Raw genomic sequence first — 20,039 nt, 5'->3', positions numbered from 1 at the left:
TCCCTACAGCAGTGGGGGGGAGGAATTAAAGGTGACCCCCCAATAATTAGATTCTATACATGGAAAATTATAACAAATTTGTAAATTTTTCATGTACAGAACCTAATTATTGGGGAGTCATCTTAAATTCAGGGTTTTCTTAGATTACAGTAAATACGGTATTTTAAAATATTTCCCTCTTTTATTAAAAAGAACAAAACCCTCTTTAAGGTTCAGAGATTTTTAACTTTAAATTGATGTAGTACCTATTTGGTTTAATTTGATATTACAGGATTGTAATGATCTAGAATCATAAGAAAGCATTAGCTTAGAAAGTCAGGATTCCTGCCACTGTTAATTGCATTGCTGATACTGTTCCTTAAACATTGAGGGAATACAGTAAGCTTATACTTCACATATTTTTGAGTAAGAATCTCAGATATTTCCTTTAAAATGTTTGCTCTGACTTATGACTTCAAATTTTATTCAAAATATTGAATAATTGGGTTCAGTTGTGTTTAGTTACACCCTTGCTTTCTTTTTCCTAGGAAAACACTAAAATTCTTCAGCAGTTGCTTCCCTTAAGGGCAAAAGTAGCAGAGCTTCTTGGCTACAACACACATGCCAACTTTGTACTGGAGATGAACACTGCAAAGAGCACAGATAATGTAACAACCTTTCTAGGTTTGTTTTAATGTATATATTTATATCTGGATCTGCAATATGACTCCTCAGCCAATGTAGTCTTTAATATGAAACTGGGTCACAGAGCACACAAGATTCATCAGGAAAGGAAGCTCTGCCTCACACTCGAATACTTTTAGTGTTGTTTCTCCATACCCTGATATAAGTACATTAAATACAATGGAAGTTGCAAGCGTGCATGAAGAATATAAGTAAATCTGTCGCTTGTAAGGGGCTCCAGAGGAACAGTTTAGAACTTTAATGCAGTGGTTTTCAACCTGTTTTCATTTGTGGGCTCCTAAAAATTTGTAAATGGAGATGTAGACCTCTTTGGAAATTTTGAATGGAGGTACAGACCCCTTTGAATTGTAAGTGTGGGTATTCACATACTTCTATTGATTATAGTTATCTTTCGCAGACCACTTAGATATAGCCTGAAGACTCCTTGGGGCCTGTGGGCCATAGATTGAAAACCACTGATTTAATGCATCAGAGGCTGCCCTTTTTTAGTAATCCATTAATTTACCTTTCTCCTACAATTGCATTCTTATTTCAATTACTATAGTAAGAAACTTGTATTAAGCCAATACCTAGGAACTGCTGTCCCAAAACAGGCCAGTGATCAATCCAGCTCAGTATCCTATCCCCATTCACTGCCTCTAGTGGATGCTTTGGAAGAAGGAAAAACTCCCACAGTGTATTTTTCTTCCACTGTTGCAGACTGTAACATTTTGCTTGACCATGTTAGCCCTCGGAAGATTGATTTTTTTTTTCTTTTGATAGGGCAACTGGCAATGGTGTATTCATTCATAACATTGAGGCACAACATGGCTGATAGTAGTCATGGGTTCTATTTTATTTTTAAAATACTTCTAATTTTTAGTCATTCCGAGGTTTTTGCATTTGGGCAGGTGGATCTGATGGCAACAGCTAAACAGCTTTCATCGAGCAGCTTGAATGCTGCCAAGTGAGACCTGAGTTATAGGTTGTCTAATCATCAGGAACTTAGCATCAACATTGCACTAATAATCGAAAGCTCTGGACTAGGAATTCAATTTCTTAGAGATGAGTTGTGGTTTTGCTAGGAAATAAAGTTTGTAACTACCTGCTTTTTATGTGCATTTAAGATTTCAATTATAACTCTGTATGAATACGTTTTTCTATTTGGTATATTTTCTATATTATTCTAAATTGGTTTTTATAAGTGCACATCAGAAGAACACAATTTTTTTTTTGCCTGGAGGTAGTGTGAAACACTTGAATAATAGCAATAGTAGCTGACATAGTGATTTAGAAAATTAATTGATGGGTTTGTATTGCTGAATTAAATTTTTAATATAACTCATGATGCTTACCCCTTCCAGAGCTGACGGTGCAGAAGTCCATGTCCTCACATCTAGAACACACCTGAAACTAAAACTTTAAAAACAGGAAGGCAAACAATACAATGGCCTTTGACCAACAAATAGAAAACTTTAGTGTCCCCAGTTGGACAGACACTTTAAAAAATGTATACTTTTAAATGAGGGAATTTAGTAGTAGTAGTAGGTTGATTCAGAAACAATTATCTTATTCTCATATGCACGTATTCTCATTTTCAGATGATTTAAGTAAAAAGCTAAAGCCTTTGTCTGAGGAGGAAAGAGAGTTTATTCTGGATGTGAAGAAAAATGAGTGTAAAGAAATGGGTTTTGAGTATGATGGAAGAATCAATGCATGGGATCTACATTATTATATGATCAAGACAGAAGAGCTTAAGTACTCCATTGATCAGGAGAAATTGAAGGAATATTTTCCAATCGAGGCTGTTACAGATGGCCTATTGAATATATACCAGGAGCTGCTGGGACTTGAATTTGAGCAGGTAGACAATGCTTGTGTTTGGCATGAGAGTGTCACTCTTTACACAGTAAAGGACAGATCAACGGGAGAAGTTTTAGGGCAGTTCTACTTGGACCTCTATCCCAGGTAACTCAATTTTGTTTTGTTTATTAAGTGTTAGAGATGAGGCTAACTTTAGGAGGTTGCTAGAATGGAGAGTTGAAGAGGTGAAATAAAGTAATTAACTAACAGCATTACAGACATTTACTCTCTCAGGAGAAACTTTTCTGGGAGTGATTTAACCTTGTTTGTTCCCAAGTTATTTTTCTCCCAGAGGGAGCATCTTTACTCAAGGAGAAAAAGTCTGAACATCTTTGCACTTGTAGTTTTTCCAGGAGAACGGTGATTCTCCCAGAAGAAATGGAATGTCTGTATGAGGCCTAAGAGGAGGAAAACCACATAAAGATAAGAGTCTCTTCCTCATACCCTTGTCAGTGGGCAACCCTCCAAAGGTGACTGAACCCAAGAACTTTGCTTGAATCTGACCTGTGATGTCTCTTTTCCCATTAGAGATGTCTTATCCTTCCTGGTCTCCCTTCTCCCCTCCATATCCTACTCCTGAAAGTGTCCTTGCTTCTGTTTCCTTATCCTTGTGCCCTTCCCAACATATTATACAGGGACCTCTTCTCTACTCTAGGTAGTAGGAATTCCCTATGTATCTCACTTTAATATTGTCCTGAGGAGATGTCTGAAAAGACTTCAGACTTGGGGCCCAGTGTTGAACAAAGACAAAATTTCCTAGATCCTTTCACAAAGATTGATCAATCCTTAGGGCAGCCATCAGGATCATGTCCTACAATAAAGGACTTTCTCTTTTTGGAAAGAATCTCAGAACTCAGGTCTGTCGGAGAGCTAGACCCATTCCATCTGGCATCACTGAAAAGAACATTAATGTTGTATTGGGACTTGATCTTGTTGACAGTTTTATTCCCAGGCCTTCAGCTCTTCCTGCTAAGAGCCCTCTCAAGTTACAGAAGAAAACTCAAGAGATTTTTGTCCAGTATTGGGAAATGTATCACTCTCTTACTAAGAACTGCTTCAGCAGGATCCCATTTGATATCCCAACCCTACAACCTCAAGTCTAAGAGACAGGTGCTTTGAAGCCAAGCATTTATGGGAAGCTTTTGATCATTTTCTTGAATTTATGGAAAAAAATGGTTTCCGTTGCCTACTACTAGATTTAGGTAGCCCTCTCCATCAATGCAAATCATATAACCTTAATCCTGAAAACCTTTCTTCCTCCTGTGCTGGGCTTCCTTCAGGCAGTGTTTGAGAAGTGAGGCATCTTCAGTTAATCGTTTTCCTTCTCTACCCTTAGGCCTGCAATTAAGTCTTAATTATTTTTATGGGGACTTTTTCTAATTTAAGGCCCTTTGAACCTTTGATTGCTGCTTCTTCATCTCATGGAAAATTGGTTTTGGCAGGGCAGGTTACAGCCTTGTTCAACATCATTATTCAGGTGTTTTAGACAAGGCCCATCAATTTAAAAAAAAGCCAAGTAGTAGTGAGCACCTAGTATTAATATCAAAGAGCTCAAAAGGTAAAAGGCCCACTCAAGCTCAGATGAGCCATGAGGTTAGCATAGGTAAAACACCAGAGTTTCTGTAGTCAGTGACTCACAAGGAACATGGCTGGGAGCACATCCAGTTGCCTTTGAGTATCCATCCCGGATGACCAGGCATCCATTTACAATGGGCTCGACTTCAGCTAGGGCTGGAGCAGGGCTCAAACTTGTGCTTCTGAATATGTAGCAGGATGATTCAGCTGCCTTGCCACTGTGACCCCCATTAAACTGAAAAGCAGATTTTATGCATATAATGACAGCAAATAAGGGGTAGGTGCACATTTTTTTACTTTTTTTACTGGCTCATTTTTAATTATCACAAGACTGTATGGCTGGGAGGGACCTCAAGACGATCGCTGGTCTGTCCTCATGCTCTGTACAGGGTTGAGTATATCTAGACCATGCCTATTAACAGCCTTCAAGGAAGAGGATTCTACAACCTCCACTGCAATCCTGTTCTAATGCTTTACTATCTTTATTATTAGGAGGCTTTTTATCCAAAATCTTAACCTGAATCTCCCTTGCTAAAAATTAAGTTTTATTTCTTGTTCCTCTCTAGTGAACAAAGAGAATTAATGGGGCTGATGTGCTTTCCATATTTAAGCACATGTTACAATGCAACAGTTTGTGAGGGAAAACAGATTGGAAATAAGAATGTGTTCTCTCATCCTTTATCTGTATTAACATAATAGGCTGCTTACAGACGTGAAAAACCCCCCACCATTTTACATTCAGCTCGGTGACCCCCACACTGAACACAGCGCACGCCCAGAAGAGGTATCACATTAGTTGGACCCATCTCCCCCATTGTCTGTATAGATTGTGTGCTTCAGCAGAGTTTCTTAGAGATTTTATCTAATAGCTGATTGAATCAGCTATTAGAAAAAAGTGACAAAAAACCCTGCTGAAATAATGCCTGATTATTACAGATCAGATTAGTCCAGAGTTTTGCATTATTAGTGGGGCTTTTTGCCTGCTCTATAATAGATCAGATTATGCCTATTTTTACAGATGCTGGGGATACAGGTCAAACTGACGTGCTTCCTCTTCTGGTAAAGTGCTGTTTTATTTTGTTTTTTCATGTCTGTCAGTGGCCTAATTGATTTCTGTCCTTTTCATAGCAACCTTTTATATCTTAGAAGACTCCTTTAGTCTTAGTCCCTCCTCTGGTCTAAAGAAAACAAAGCCATTCTTTCAAACTTTCCTCACTGGTCATGTTTTTCAAATCTTTTATGACTCCTGGATTCTCTTCCTTTTTTCCAATTTTTGTTAAATGTGCAACCCAGTGTTGAGCACAGTGCTTCAGTTGATGAGGCCTCCTCATCAGTGCCAAGTCAAACAAGAGAATTAATTCCTGTATCTTACATACAACTCCCCTTTCTGTATCATCCTGGGATGATACTTGCCTTTTCTGCAACAATATCACATTTTTCTTTTACTGAGTTCCTGATCAATAGTAACTCCCAGGTCCTGTTCTGGAATACTGCTGCCTAGTTAGATATTCCACATTTTGTATTTCTGCCCTTGATGTCTCTTTCCTAAGTGTAGTATTTTACACTTGTCTTCAGTGAACTTCATCTTGTCTAATTATAGTCTGGTTCTCTAATTTGTAACGAACACTCTTGAATTGTAATTTTGTCCTGGAAGGATTTGCAACCACATTCAGTTTGATGTCATTACAAATTGTATTCTCTCCATTCCACTGTCAAAGTCATTAATTTTAAATATAAAATAGAACTGGACCTATGAGAGAAACCTACTAGAAACTTGAAATTTCCTCCTGCTCCGACAGCAAACTATTGGTAAATGCCTTGTTTACCCAAATCCAAAACAAATCTATATTTATTTAAGATGATCCCCCCCCATAATTAGATTAAGTGTGCACTGATAGATATTTGCAGCTGATACCAATAGCCAATTTTTAAGGAGGCATATCAGCTGATACTGATCCAATTTCCAATACCCATCTCAGCAGCATGGAGAGCTGCCTCCAGCTGGTAAGTCTGGTGTGGTGGAAGGCAAAGGGAGACAGAAGGGGCTGCGGGGACAGATCAAGGCCCCCATGGTGAGGGAGGATGTGGGGCAGGGGCTGGGGCAAGTGCTGCCCAGCTAGGGCAAGGCAGGCACGGCACGGGGCCATGGCTTGTCTTGGGGGGCAGGGGGGTGCAGCTCATCACTGTGTACTACTTGTTTGGGAGCTGCTGGTCTAGCAGCTCATCCGGTACTCACCTGTTAATCCAGCGGCTCCCGCTACTCATCTGGGGGTGTCATGTGCCCCCAGATCTGTGCAGGGCAGGCTGGGGCCAGGGCTGCGCCAAGCTCTTCCCAGCAGGGCTGCACTGGAAAAGGGATAGCGGGGGGGGCTGCAGCCACAAATTTGCTGTGGCCCCTTCCAAGTGCAGCCCTGCCCCGCCAGGAAGAGATTGGTGCAGCCCCAGTCTGCCCCAGACAGATCCAGAAGCACACACCCACCGCTGCCCTCCTGGATGAGCAGCACACAGTGGTGGTAGCCCCCCCCGTCCCCCAGATGAGCTGCGCCTGCCTACCTCAGCTGGGCAGCTCTTGCCCTTTCCCTGCCCCACACCCTCCCTCATCACGGGGACCTTGATCTGCCCCCCAGCCCCTTCCACCACACCAGACTTACCAGCTGGAGGCAGCTCTCCACGCTGCCGGGCTGTGCTCTTTGCTCCCTGTGCTTCACTGCAGCTGCATGCGTTTATCAGCTAAATTATCAGCCTGATATGGCCAATTTCCAATATAGTACATTTTCTTTATATTGGTGCTGATCCGATATCAGGCCAATGTATCAGTGCACCTCTAATTTAGATTCTAGACATGGCAAATTTATAAAGTTGTTGATGGGTTGTCTTAAATTCATTCCCTCGCTCCCACTGCTACTGTGGGGCAATCAGTGTGGGGGGGCAGGGGCAGACCCCTGTACCCCCTGGGTTGAGCCTAGAGTTAGAGCTGCAGCAGCTGCCTGACCCTCCCCGATTATACTTAAATCCAAGACAAGGGGCTTCCCCCCATCCCCCCATGTTAAATGGTGAAAAATATCTTGTCTTGGACTCAAGTAAATCCAGAACTCACTGAGTGTAGTGTTTCAATCACTTTTGTACTTGCTTTATGATGATTTAATCTAGGCCACAAACTTTCCCAGTTTGTTTATAATAATGTCATATAGAACAGTGTCCAAAAGTATTTATGAATGTCAAAATGTATCTACTACAACCTCTTTTTCCATAAAGCCAGCTAACTGTCAGAAAAGGAAGTAAATTTGTGTGTATGTGATTTGTCCTTGACAAATCCATGTTGGCTGTTTCTTATCCACCTGTTTTTAGTATTTTTTTCTAACATGTTTGAATATCAAAGTAAAGCTTCTCCAGGTCTTCCTGTTTCCCTTTTCAAGCTACGTACCATATTTTCCCCTCAGCCATCGTCTATTAGTTCTTAAAGATAATCGCTAAGGGAGATTTTTATAACAATTTTATGGAGGGGGTATCATATTTGATTTTTAAAAAGAAAAGTGCTTTACAATACCAGTACACCCTAATCTTTATTCTTTAAATATGTTTCAAGTTGGTACAAACATTAATACTTCAGAAAATGAGATATTGTATTTCATCTTATAATTATCAAAACCAGGGATACATCTACACTACAGACTGCCAAATAATGAAGAGCTAGTTGTAAATGACAGAGCTCAGGTTGAAGAGGGCATTCAGAAAGTTTCTAACCTGACAAAGAAACAAACACTGATTTCATTCAACTGATGATTTATTTTTAGAATAATCTCCTAGACATCAGTGTACATGGGATAACATACTGTTGTTACTTAAAATTGCCAATAGCTCAAATTAAGAGTGAGACCTTAAAAAGGGGGATAAGGCAAAATGCCATGTTTGATGCCATTGATCACATGAAGCAGATACATAAGCTTGGACACATCAGTCATACAAACAGACAAACATAAGCATACATACAAACAGACATAGACATACAGACAAAACCACTCTAGTAAGATGTTATAGTTACCAGCAGATGTTACTCAATATTAGCACTGGATGGCCGGGTCCAGGCTTATTGAAGCTTATGAGCAGGGGTATACAAGCATGCATTCCTGTGCTCCATGAGGTTGGAGAGAATGGATTTCTCATCTTGCCTTGTCTGCATCTCACTTTTATAGGGATTTCAAGTCTTTGTTCAGCATTGGGGGTTTTCCATGCCCAGTGTTTAATTAGAGGTTGTTTCTTCTGGGTATCTCAACTTCAGGTCATTCCAGTGAAGTTGGTTATCTCTGCCTTGAAACACCGTGTAGTTCAAGTGGAAGGATATGAAAAGTTCTTTCTTCTTCCTGTCTTCTTTGCACCTGATCACAGACTAGTTCTTCAGCCATCCATTAATTAGCTTAATTAGTTTACTGTCTGGTAACTTGTATATTGGCACCTTGTTGCTTACACAATCAATTCAATTTTCTTCTGTTTTCATGCAAATAGTTACCATTCTTTCAACATTCACCATCTCACACAGACACTCACCTACACAGGACATACGAAGTTCATCTACTTATGTCAAGCAGGGAACAAGCACAAAATGGAGTTTTAGTTGTTTATACAGTCATAGAGGTTGATCAATTCAATACTATTATCATTTAAACATAATAACTAATATGCGAAAATTCATAGTACGCTGTCTTAGTCAGTACTCCTCGATTTAGCTTCCCATGACACTTGTTCCTGATGGCCTTACTGTGACTGATGCCAACTTCTTGAATTTGCGGGAAATGAAGGGTATGAGTGCTTTCGCTGCATCCTGTGCTGTTCAGTCTCAAGATCAAATTGGTTATCCTATGGCTTGTCCTGAATCACAATCCTGTGCATGTTTTTTTTCTGGGTTTGCTTGAAACTGCCCTTAAAGTTTCTTTGTAATGTCAAGTTGAATTGTTTTTGGCCAGTACTCAACATTCTTGGCACTGATCTCGCTAACATCTTCCTCATACCCAGTTCTTCCCTGAAGATGGAATGCGCAGGCCCAGTGCTGTTGCCTACTGTCTCAGCTGTGTGCCTGATTATTAATCTATTGTTTTTCATCACTGCCTTGTGGACTGTAGCAACATGTTCTGTTATGGTAGCTTTCCAGGGATAGCCTGACTTTAACTCACTCTCAAGGCTAAGTCTTCCTCACATAAATTCAACTGTCAACATTTTTATTTTACTGGGACATATGAAGAGATATTATCCCTCACCTTCTCATGAGGTCCTTTACAGTCAAGCCTTTCTTATTTGGGTACTTCTTTTTTTTCTTTCTTTTTTTTTGTAACTTATTTATTTCTACAGGTCCTCAAACAAGGTCTCTGTACATAAAATAAATTACTGCCAGCAAGCAAACACACCAAAACACTACTACTTTGATCTGCTAAATCTGTCAGATGAAATGGGTCAGGCAAGATACTTTCTGAACATCAGTTATACCAGAAGCAATTTAGCCTCAGCAGCCCATAATTCAATGCAGGCTGACTTACCCTGCTGAGAAGCTAAGCTTGTTTACAGCTAGTTCTGTGCTAATAAGCACTGCACTCTGCATTGTCACCATATCCTTTATGTAAAGTAAAAATTACTTTTAGAAGGAGCAGAGTTGACTTTTTTATATCTAAGGGCTCCCCCAGGTACGCAGGGACAGGCACAATAGGACTTGATGCACAACCCACACAATTGTACCTCCTGCCATGCTACACAATGCATGGCAGGAGATATGATTGTGGGATCATGATCCCAGGCTCCCCCTGCACTGGCAAGTAGCAGGCTCCTGCAGCTGGGTGCCCCCTCAGCTGGCTGGGCTCCCAGCCACAGGGATGCACCATGCACTCCTGTGGCTGGGCACACCTGGATAGGATAGGAACCAACCACATTGTTATATATTTTTTGTGGAATAACTTTGTAGCTTGTTCCTGGTTTTATCACCCCATGAATTGATTGAATGTATGGCCAGGTCACAATTCAAGACAATTAACTGTTTAATAACCTTGTAAGTGTAACATATGGCAATGACCTAAGTAATAAGGGATTCAAAGGTTTGCATTGCTCCCTTTAGTGTTACACTGACAGGATTTAGACAGTTTTTCATTGTGTTCTTAGCAGAATCTTAGGCGTGGTGACTTTTACAAAAAATATTGGATGTGAATTTAAATTTAATAAAAGAGATTTTATTGAAAGAGAAAGGACCCCTATCATTATTATTAAAAGGTAATTTTAATAAGAGATGTACCTCTGTCTCATATAAAGCTATAAGAGGAACACAGCCCCATTCTCCATATTACTTCTGGAAAATAGGCTTGTGATGTAAGGATGGTTTTTGGTATATTTTCTTGCTCAGAGAGGGGAAGTATGGTCATGCAGCATGCTTTGGTCTCCAGCCTGGCTGCCTTCTCTCTGATGGCAGCAGAATGATGTCTGTAGCTGCTCTGGTGACAAACTTTTCAGAACCAACTTCAGATCGCCCATCATTGCTGAGACACGATGAGGTGAAAACTTACTTCCATGAATTTGGCCATGTAATGCATCAGATATGTGCACAGGTTAGTAATGTTTCCATTAAAAGGTCTGTTTCTATTTTCATGGTCTCTAAATATGGTGGGGTATATAATGTGGTGTCTGTATTTGATGAGACTTATTGTTTCCTTACAATAGGTCTTGAAGAATCTTTTTTCACAGTTCTTTTGCGTTTTTGATATATAAATACAGGAATGAATACAGTTTTGGGGAAATGTCCAAACAGTAATGTATCCTTTCCCCTCTGAACAGGCTGAGTAACTGGCTGATCAGTAAATCACTCCAGGAGTAAGGAATATTTCCAACAGATAGCACTAAATGAGATGGTTGCTACAGCTATTGCTTGTTTTTCTTAGTACCCAAATGTATTAAGTCCTCCAGAAACATAAAAAAGGCCCAGTTCCTGTCGCAAAGAGTTAAAATGTCCTGTGAATCGATACTTATTCATAGAGCTGTGTTCCTTGTTATAGAAGGCTGTGGTTGTGTTAAACTGAAGGCAGGATATGAAAGGCATAAGCTTTTGGAGGCACCAGACTACTTCATCACATGTTATAAATGGACTTGCAGAGAACAGGGATACTAAATAGAAAGGAATAAGATCAGGTAAATACAAAGGATAGTGAAAGAGGGAGGTAAGGAGAGGCACAGCTGTGAGAGGCAAAGGTAGATTGAAGAGACTGAAAGAATAAACAAAGCAGTTAACCCACTGAGGGACATAAGGGTTATAAAAGCTAAACCAAGTAATGGAAGAAGAATCCAGAGTCTCTGCTGAGATTATACTTAATGTAATCCAGTCTGTGGATTCTTTTTTTGTTCTGCAATGTTGTGTTCCAATTAATTTTTCAAGTTAGATTGTTTAAGAACAGCTCTGAGATAAGCAATGGAACGTCCATGGAGGTTAAAAGTGTTCTGTCACTGGCTTTCGTGTCTTTCTGGAATTGATATCAAATTAGTGTTCATTCATTCTTTAATGTATGGATCACCGTGTATGTCCAATATAGATAGAAGAGAGGCACTGAAAGCAGGTGATAACATGTATGACACCTGTAGAGGAGCGGGCGAATGCACGCTGGATGTTATAATCTGCGTTTGGTCCAGCAATGATGTGGTCTGTGCTAGTGAGGGGGTATAGCAAGGCCTGGTGCCTTGCTGAGAGTAATCTGTTGCTGAAGAGGAACTGTTTGAGGTGGGAGGCTATCTGTAAGCCTGGATAGGCTTGTCCCCACTGACTGCCCCGAGGTGGCTGCCATTTGCCAGGAGTGTTTGGAGATCAGTGGTGTCCCTTGTGTCCACCACTTTGTTTATCCCTTTTGAGCTCTTTAACCCACCTTTATCTACCTCAGCAGTTCCCCCTGCTCCTATCCTTTCCTCCCCCTTTCCCTGTCCTTTTTATTTAAATTACTTTATTCTTTTCTATTTAGTACCTCTGCTTTCTAGTAATCTATTAATAACATCTGATGAAGATGACTTGGCTCCACAAGTATATGCCTTTTTGAATGAGTTAGTCTCTAAGGGCACCTTTATATTTGCTTCGACACGTTCTGATTAATTAAATCTGCTGGAAAGTTCCAATCAGAATGCTCCAGCATGCTACGGCGTCTCATGTGTTCAGTGTCCCCACATTTCAAAATGGCAGCGGGAACACTTTAACTAAAGCTCGTTGAACAAGCTTTGGTTAAAGCATCCTTACCACCATTTTGAAATGCAGGATGCTAAAAAGAAGAGATGCTGCAGGCATTTTGATCGGAGTAGATCCCGGAGCACAGGTATAGGTGCCGTAAGGTGCTACCCTGTCCTTCCTTGTGCTTGATACAGAAGGTAAACACACCCCAGCCCAGGCAGTCTGAATGCTGCCTTCTACTTCCTTCTTCAGTGCCGCCATCAGACTTCTGCATCTCAATGGAAGGGACTGATAAAGACCTAAATAAACTTCTGGTTTAATTTTCATTTGACCCATATTTATGAAAGACTTATTTATTATTAGATGAGTTCCTTTCTGTTCAAAAGATATAATCTTCGATGTTTCCCATTCCAAGTTTGTAAATGTTACACCATCAACTCACAAATCCAAGGCTGATAGAATAAGGACATGTATAAACCTGCAGATTAAACCTGAGATTAAATACGTTTGATTCACCCCAAGATATTTCAGGAACACAGTTTCAGATCTCACAACTTAAGGAGGAAACTTTTCTCCTTTGCCACAGTTATTTAGGGGTTCCTGATAAAAGAAGTCCATGTAGATGTGCTGCAAAAGTGAGTCTAAAATTTGGGGAGCCAAATAGAAATAGTCCTCAGCCCACCGTGGGAGTATGAGAGAGTCATAAAGTCCTGCTTTCAACTACCATTTCACTGCTGAAGTAGCTACCATGCCAAATTTTGTGTTGCTCCATACCTGACCATTTATGTATATTGTATAATGAGCTAATTTGCATAATATGACCATAGAGGGGTAGGTGAGGATACATGGGGCTAATAAAGGATCTCTTGTCTTCTACTGCTTTTGCCTTCTGCAGCCACTGTTGTTGTCCTGCCAGTTGTTGGTCCCTGACTGCAGTTCAGCAAGGGATCCAATACAAGATGCCCTCTGAGTGCCACAGAGGACCTGATTGACTAAAAGATGCAGGAAGGCAGCAAACATTTTCCTGAATTTGCACCTATGCTGACTGCACAAAAAGAAGCGTGTGAGACAGCTGTTAGTTGTGTGGGAGTCGCATGCTGTGCAACTCCTGGCAATCGTACATGAAATAATTCTATTACCATTCTGGAACAAGCTGGAAAATGTCTTCCCTTTAGGCATCTGCACCTGGCAGGGGAATTGGGGCGTGAAAAAAGAACAGCAATGCAGACAGGCATCATGGATAGGCATTTTTGTGTCTAAAATTGTTTATTACAATTTCTGTTGAGAGAGAGAGAGAGAGAGAGTGTAAAGCTATTTTAGGGTTTGAAAGGAAATGGAAGGTTGTAGTAAAATCCTTGCTTTCAATGCCAAATCTTTCTGAAAATATTTTGGCTTTGAAGGATAAAGATCCACGTTTCAGAACATATAAGTATTTCTAAGTGTAAAAAAGGATTCTGTATTGCAGAACTAATAGAGGTGAGGCAGATTTTTTAAACATGAACAGCTTAATAACACTTAATGAAGTAGTTAACCTGCAACACAAAGCTGTGATTGATTTAGATAAGGGGTGGGCAATTATTTCGGCCGGCACGCCACTTAATGAGTTTGGTGAGCTCTCGAGGGCCACGCACATAATATCTTTCAAAAGATATCATTTGAACAAATTATAGATAAAAAACAGACCATATACTAAAAATCAAACATCTACTATAATATAGTTTAATTGTATTTCAAAAAATAATTTTTGTCCTGACTTACGTAGTTTTGAGTAGTGTATATAGAGGCGATTACATAATAGCTCAAAATAAAATCTTACTCTTGTATATTGTGGAGACGGAGTGGGAGGAGGGCATGTGCATGTTTCGAGGGGCTGCCCACATGCTAGGCTCCAGGAGCTGACTGGAGGAGGATGGGGGAAACGGGACACATGCAGTAGAGCTCGCCTGTGTGGTGCAGTGCAGGTGTGGTTTCCCTCTCTTCCTCCAGTCCAGCCTGGGGCAGTCTGCACTCCTGTCCATGCCTGCCGACAGCCCCAGCCAGCACACAGCTTCCTGGCAGGGCTGCTCCCAGTGTGGCTGCAGCTGCCTGGGCACTGCTTGACTCCCTCTGCCTCCAGTGGCTCCTCCTCTTCCTGCCCCTGCTGTGCCACTCCAGGAATCAGGTAGTGTGGGGAAGGGCAACAGCCATGGAGATATGTGCCAGGTACCACATGCCCAGCCAGATGGGGAAGCTGCAGCCGGGCAGCTCCTCCCCAGCACACAGGGCTCTAGCTCCAGCTCCCGGTGACCTTCTACCCAGTCGGCCACCCTCAGGTGACCGTTCATCACGCTGTGTGGGAGGAGTATTTGTAAGGTAGCCAGTAGTTGGCACTGGAGCCCCACGTGCTGGGGCATAAGCCACCTGGCTGCAGCTTCCCCCAACCTGGCTGGGTGTGTGGTGCCTGACATGCATCCCCACAACTGCCGTTGCTTCCCCACTCTGCCTGTGTCAAGACTGGCACAGCAGGGGCAGGAAGGAGAAGAAGGAGCCTTTGGAGGCAGGGGGAGCTGAGCAGTACCTGGGTGGCTGCAGGAGCAGCCCTGCCGGGAAGGTGTGCACACTGACCAGAACCATCAGTGGGTGTGGGCAGGAGCGTGGCACGGACTGCCCTGGGCTTGTCCCCATGTGGAGTGCCGCAGGGGCAGCTATGGGTGAGATAGGGTCAGGGGGGGAAAGGGAGAGGTAGGAGGGGAAAGGAGGGGCAGGGGGGGATAGGGAGGATGCAATTACACCTGCACTGCACCGCCCGGACAGCTGTGGGCCTGATCCAGCTTGTGGGCTGTATTTTGCCCACCCCTGATGTAGATAGAGTCCTTCTACCAGTGATTCAGAATACTAGAATATGGGACATTTCATTCATGAGACCAACATCATTCATTTATTTCAGGCTATGCACCTTTAATTCAGATATTGTATAATATGCCCAGGGCAGCATGCTCCTACCAAATAAGCAAAATTAGAAGGATAGTACTTGATAGGGTGGGCAAATCAAGGAAAATCCTTCAGTAGAGTCTAAATGCGTGAAGGTCTAAATGTTGAAAGTTGCAACATTATACAGCAATTCTACAAGTTACAAACTGTTTTTTTCAATGTTTTATAGCAGGCTACAAAGTAATTATATTGTTATAGGACAAAGCTAAAATGTATTCATCTCAGAAAATGGAAAAGACTTGTGTTTTCTGAGATCCTATGACTAACCATCACTGCATATATTTTGGTTAATTTTCCCATTGTTTATTGCCCAAATATCTGAATTGTTCCATCACTTTTAAATTCTGAGTATACTGTAATATTGAGCTTTTTTAAATATAGTTGGCTAAAATTATTCTTTCCTCCTTTTACATTCATTTCAACACATTCAAAAGTTGAAATTTTACTATAAATCCTTTTTTGTTTTTATATTTAATAGAATGGCTTTCTTGTTTTTTTTTTTTTTTTTTTTTTTTAGACTGACTTTGCAAGATTTAGTGGAACTAATGTGGAAACAGACTTTGTAGAGGTTCCTTCACAGATGTTTGAGAACTGGGTGTGGGAAAAAGAACCATTACAACAAATGTCTAAACATTATAAAGATGGGAGCCATGTTTCAGACGCCCTCCTTGAAAAACTTGCTGCCTCTAGACTGGCTAATACAGGTAATTTTTAAGCACTGCTTTCATAAAATCATATCATAGAAAAGTAGGTCTGGAAGGGACCTTTGGTGGTAATCTAGTCCAGCCCCATGCTCAAGACAGGATCATCCCTGACTATACCATCCTAGTCAAGCATCTTTCTAATCTACTTTTTAAAATGTCTCGAAGTGGCCTCTTCCAGTGCTTTAACTCCCTCATGGTGAGAAAGTCCTTCTTAAATTTCTTCCAGCTTAAATTTCCTCTGCTCCTTGGGCCATTATTCCTAGTGTTGTCATCTGTGGCCACAGAGTTTTTCTAATTATTTTTGTTGCTCTCTGCTAGGATTTTTCTAATTTGTCCATATCCTTTTTGAAGTTTGGGGCTCTAAAATGGACCTACCTGGTACTCCAGGTGAGGCCTTATGCGTGCCAAAGAACAGAAAGATCACTTCCCTTCTTTTGCAAATTGTTAATACAATCCAGTGTGTTGTTTTTTAAACAAGAGCACACTGTTGGCTCATACTCACCTTCTGGTCCACTAACCCCACAGGTCCTTTTCTGCAGTACTACCATTCATTGCCCAGCCTGCATTTGTACATGCACCAGCTATTCCATTCTAAGTACAGGACTTTGCACTTACCCTTAGTGAATTTCATCAAGTTGATTTTTTTCCCTCCAGTTTCTCCAGGTCATTTTGAATTATAGCCCTACGCTATAATGTGTGTTTAACTCCATTAAACCTGGTGTTATCCACAAATTTGCTAAATGTATACTCAGTCCTATCCTCCAAATCATTAATGAAGATATTAAACAATATCAGGCTTGTTGGCACTGGATTTATGACGCAGATACCTTGTTCCAGGAGGACCCAAACCCTCAGACCGACCATGACCTCTCTATTTGATAATAGTCAAATTTTATTGATACACACTGATACCAGATGAGAATAATGCAAACAATTCTATAGCTACCAGTCCTAGAGCTGTCACATAGGGAAGGTACGTCTGGACAGTATGCAAACTTCACTCTGAGGTTCTGTCTTGAATATTAGATGTCAGCAGCCTGGAGGTCAAAGGCCAAGCCCCCTTCTCCCTCCTCCCCCACCCCCACAGTGGGGTGGGTGAGACAGGCTGATGGTGTGCCCTCTATCTGTGGTGGCCTCGAGTTCCCTTCCCAGGGACCCGTTGCTGCTCTGAAATCCCTCCTTTTCTCCCCCTCTGATGACTCTTCATCTCCAGGCATCTTTGATTGGGCTCCCTGTGGTCATCATACTGTCCACACTCTGTCCACTCAGTATATTTCTTTGTTTCACAAACCCATCACATGCACACATCCTAATTTGGACTATTTACCATTTTTTCCTAATTTGGTCTGTTCCCCAAAGCCGGAAATCACAAGGGCTGTGCAGTTGGATGCTGTGACCTAATGTCACCTTATCTCGTGTTGTGGAACAGTGTGGTACATGTCTTCAATTTCCCAGCCTGCGTGTCTGCCCGTTTTAGACATAGTCGGCCTTGAAGGAAACTTTGTCACAAACAGGCTGTTGGAAATCATTTACCCTTTGCCGTTGCCCTGGACCATTATTCTAATGCATATCTACTTTACTTACAAGCCAGTTCCCAAAAGCAAACCTCTAAATACCATTTTCTATCCATCAAGGCCCAGGACAGACTCTTGGGGAACCTAACTTAATACTGCCTCCCAAACAGGCATTGAGCCATTGATGACTACTCATTGATCCAGCCAGTTATGTATCGAGCTTATGAGACTCATCTATATTTCTTTAGTTTATTAATGAGAATGTCATGGGAGACTGTGTCAAGAGGCTTGCTAAAATCAAAGCATATCACATCCATATCTCTCCCCCCATCCACAGAACCTGTCACCTTATAGAAGGAAATCAGGTTGGTCAGGCTTGACTTGCTCTTGTATATCTTTGTGGCTATTCCTGATCACCTTGTTCTCCAGGTGCTTTAAAAGAGATTCATGAATTAACATAATTTTTCCAGGTTTTGAGGTCAGATTAACTAGCCAATAATTCCCCAGATCCCCCTTCTTTCCTTTCTTAAAATTGGGCACTATATTTGCCCTTTTGGAGTCATCTGGGATCTCACTGAACATCCACAAATTCTCAAAGATGGTAGCCAATAGCTTTGAAATAGTGTCAGTCACTTCTTTCAATTCTCTAGGATGTTTGCTGTCCAGACCTAACAACTTAAAAGCATCAAGCTTCTCTTAAGTATGCTTCTCTTAAGCATGCTTCTCTTAAGCTTCTCTTCTCAAAAAGAATCTAGTAGAATTAGAAAAGGCACAGGGAAGGGCAGCTAAAATGATCAGGGGCCTAGAGCAATTGCTATACTAGGAAAGACTAAAAAGGCCAACACTCTTCAGTTTGGAAAGAAGAAGGCTGAGGGGGGATATGACAGAGCAGAGGTCTAGAAAATCATGAAATGTGTGGGCAAAATGAGCAGGGAACTGTTGTTCACCAAGTCCCAGAACACTAGCAGAATTTATTGTCACAGGAGGTGGTGGAGGCAAATAGCATAGTCAGGTTTCGAAAGGAACGAGATAAATGCATGGATGATAGATCTATCTGATGACTACTGAACAAAATGGAGAAATTTCCTCTGGCCTCGCTAATCCAATAAACGGTGGATGCCAGAGAGGGTATTGAATAGGGGATAGATCACTTTAGTGAGATCCAGTTTGATGCTCTTGATGTATAATGCCCCCCCCTGCCACTGTCGGAGATAGGATACCAGGGTAGGTGAACCATTGGTCTGACCCAATATGGTCTACTTACATTCTGATCCATAACCTGTTTTACCACTGCTCTAGGCTGTTTACCTGTCCTCCCTATCTTTGCTGCCAATTGTCCTCCTCATCTTGTGGCTGATTTTAATCATGTAAAATTCAAATGAACATTCAATACTTCAGTTTTCTCTGCATTATCTCCAAGTAGTCTGCCTTCTGCATTCAGTAAGGGGCATACATTACTTCTGACATACTTGTAAAATCTTTTTAGTGCCTTTTACATCCTTGCCAGTTGCACCTCAAATTATGCTTTGGGCTTCCTGATTTTTCTCCCTATATGTCCATGAAATACTCTTATATATGACTAAGTTTCTGTTTTTGTAGGATGTCTTTTAGAGTTTCAACACACTGAAGAGACAGTGTTTTAACCAGGTCAGTCTTCTGTTGCACTTCCCATTCTTCTGTCACTTCTGGATATCTTGTTCCTGCACCCTTAGTATAACCTCCTTAAAGTATAGCCAGCTCTCCTAGACAACTTTCCCCCTCCCACTTGCCTCCCAAGGGATCTTACTTATGAGTTTACTGAGTTTGTTAATGTCTACTTTTCTGAAATCTAGTGTCTTTATTCTGAGTCTTTCCTCTTAGAATCTTGAACTCTATCATTTCATGGTTACCATCACCCAAGTTACCTTCCACATTCACATTTTCAACCAGTTCCTCCCAGCTTGTGAGCAGCAAGTCAAAAAGAGCTTTGTCCCTAGTTGGCCACTGTACCACCTGTACCCAAAGTTATCCCCAAAACACACCAAGAACTTGTTGGACTGCCTGTGCACTGCTGTGTTTCCCTTCTAGCAGGTGTCTTGGTAATTCAAGTCCCTGTGAGAACAAAGTCCTATGATTTGGAAACTTATGCTAGTGGTTTAAGGAAGATCTTGTTCGCCTCTTCCTCTAGGTCTGGTGGCTTGTAGCAGACGCCCACTGAGACATCACTCCTGCTCATATCTCCTTGGACCTTTGTCCAGAGGATTCCAACATCCAGAATGGTGGATGGAAAGAATAAAGCCAATATTCTGTGTAAAACAGAATGAACACAGTCCCCTTGTATTTTTTTGTTCGTCCTTAAATGTGTATATACTGCTTCTGTAATTACAACTGATAGGTAAACATATAGAAAAGAAAGTTTATACTTTTGGAATGATTACAAAAACTATGTTTAAATGCTGAAACTGAAACTAAAAATGGCTGATGTCTTAACTGCTTTCAAGAACACAATTTAAGAAGATGGAGATTGTAACAGCAAATCCTTTAATAATAATAAGCCTCTCAATTTTTTAACTACTTGTTTCAGTTGAGTAAAAG

The 20,039-nt window shown here is 41.2% G+C and overlaps 1 protein-coding gene across 1 annotated transcript in view; it reads left to right on the top strand.

Moving 5' to 3' along the window:
• Positions 1-20,039, top strand: part of NLN (neurolysin) — a 69,950-nt gene that overhangs the window by 42,517 nt on the left and 7,394 nt on the right. The window contains exons 7-10 of the mRNA XM_006034713.3: positions 528-663; positions 2,265-2,631; positions 10,481-10,682; positions 15,765-15,951. Coding sequence (XP_006034775.1) covers positions 528-663; positions 2,265-2,631; positions 10,481-10,682; positions 15,765-15,951 — 892 coding nt within the window. The remainder of the gene's footprint in view (positions 1-527; positions 664-2,264; positions 2,632-10,480; positions 10,683-15,764; positions 15,952-20,039) is intronic.

The sequence above is a fragment of the Alligator sinensis genome, unplaced genomic scaffold (assembly GCF_000455745.1).
Source record: "Alligator sinensis unplaced genomic scaffold, ASM45574v1 scaffold346_1, whole genome shotgun sequence".
In the NCBI taxonomy this organism is placed as follows: Eukaryota; Metazoa; Chordata; order Crocodylia; family Alligatoridae; genus Alligator; species Alligator sinensis.
Note: the sequence above shows the minus strand (reverse complement) of the source record. Positions and strands in the feature narration are given on the sequence as shown.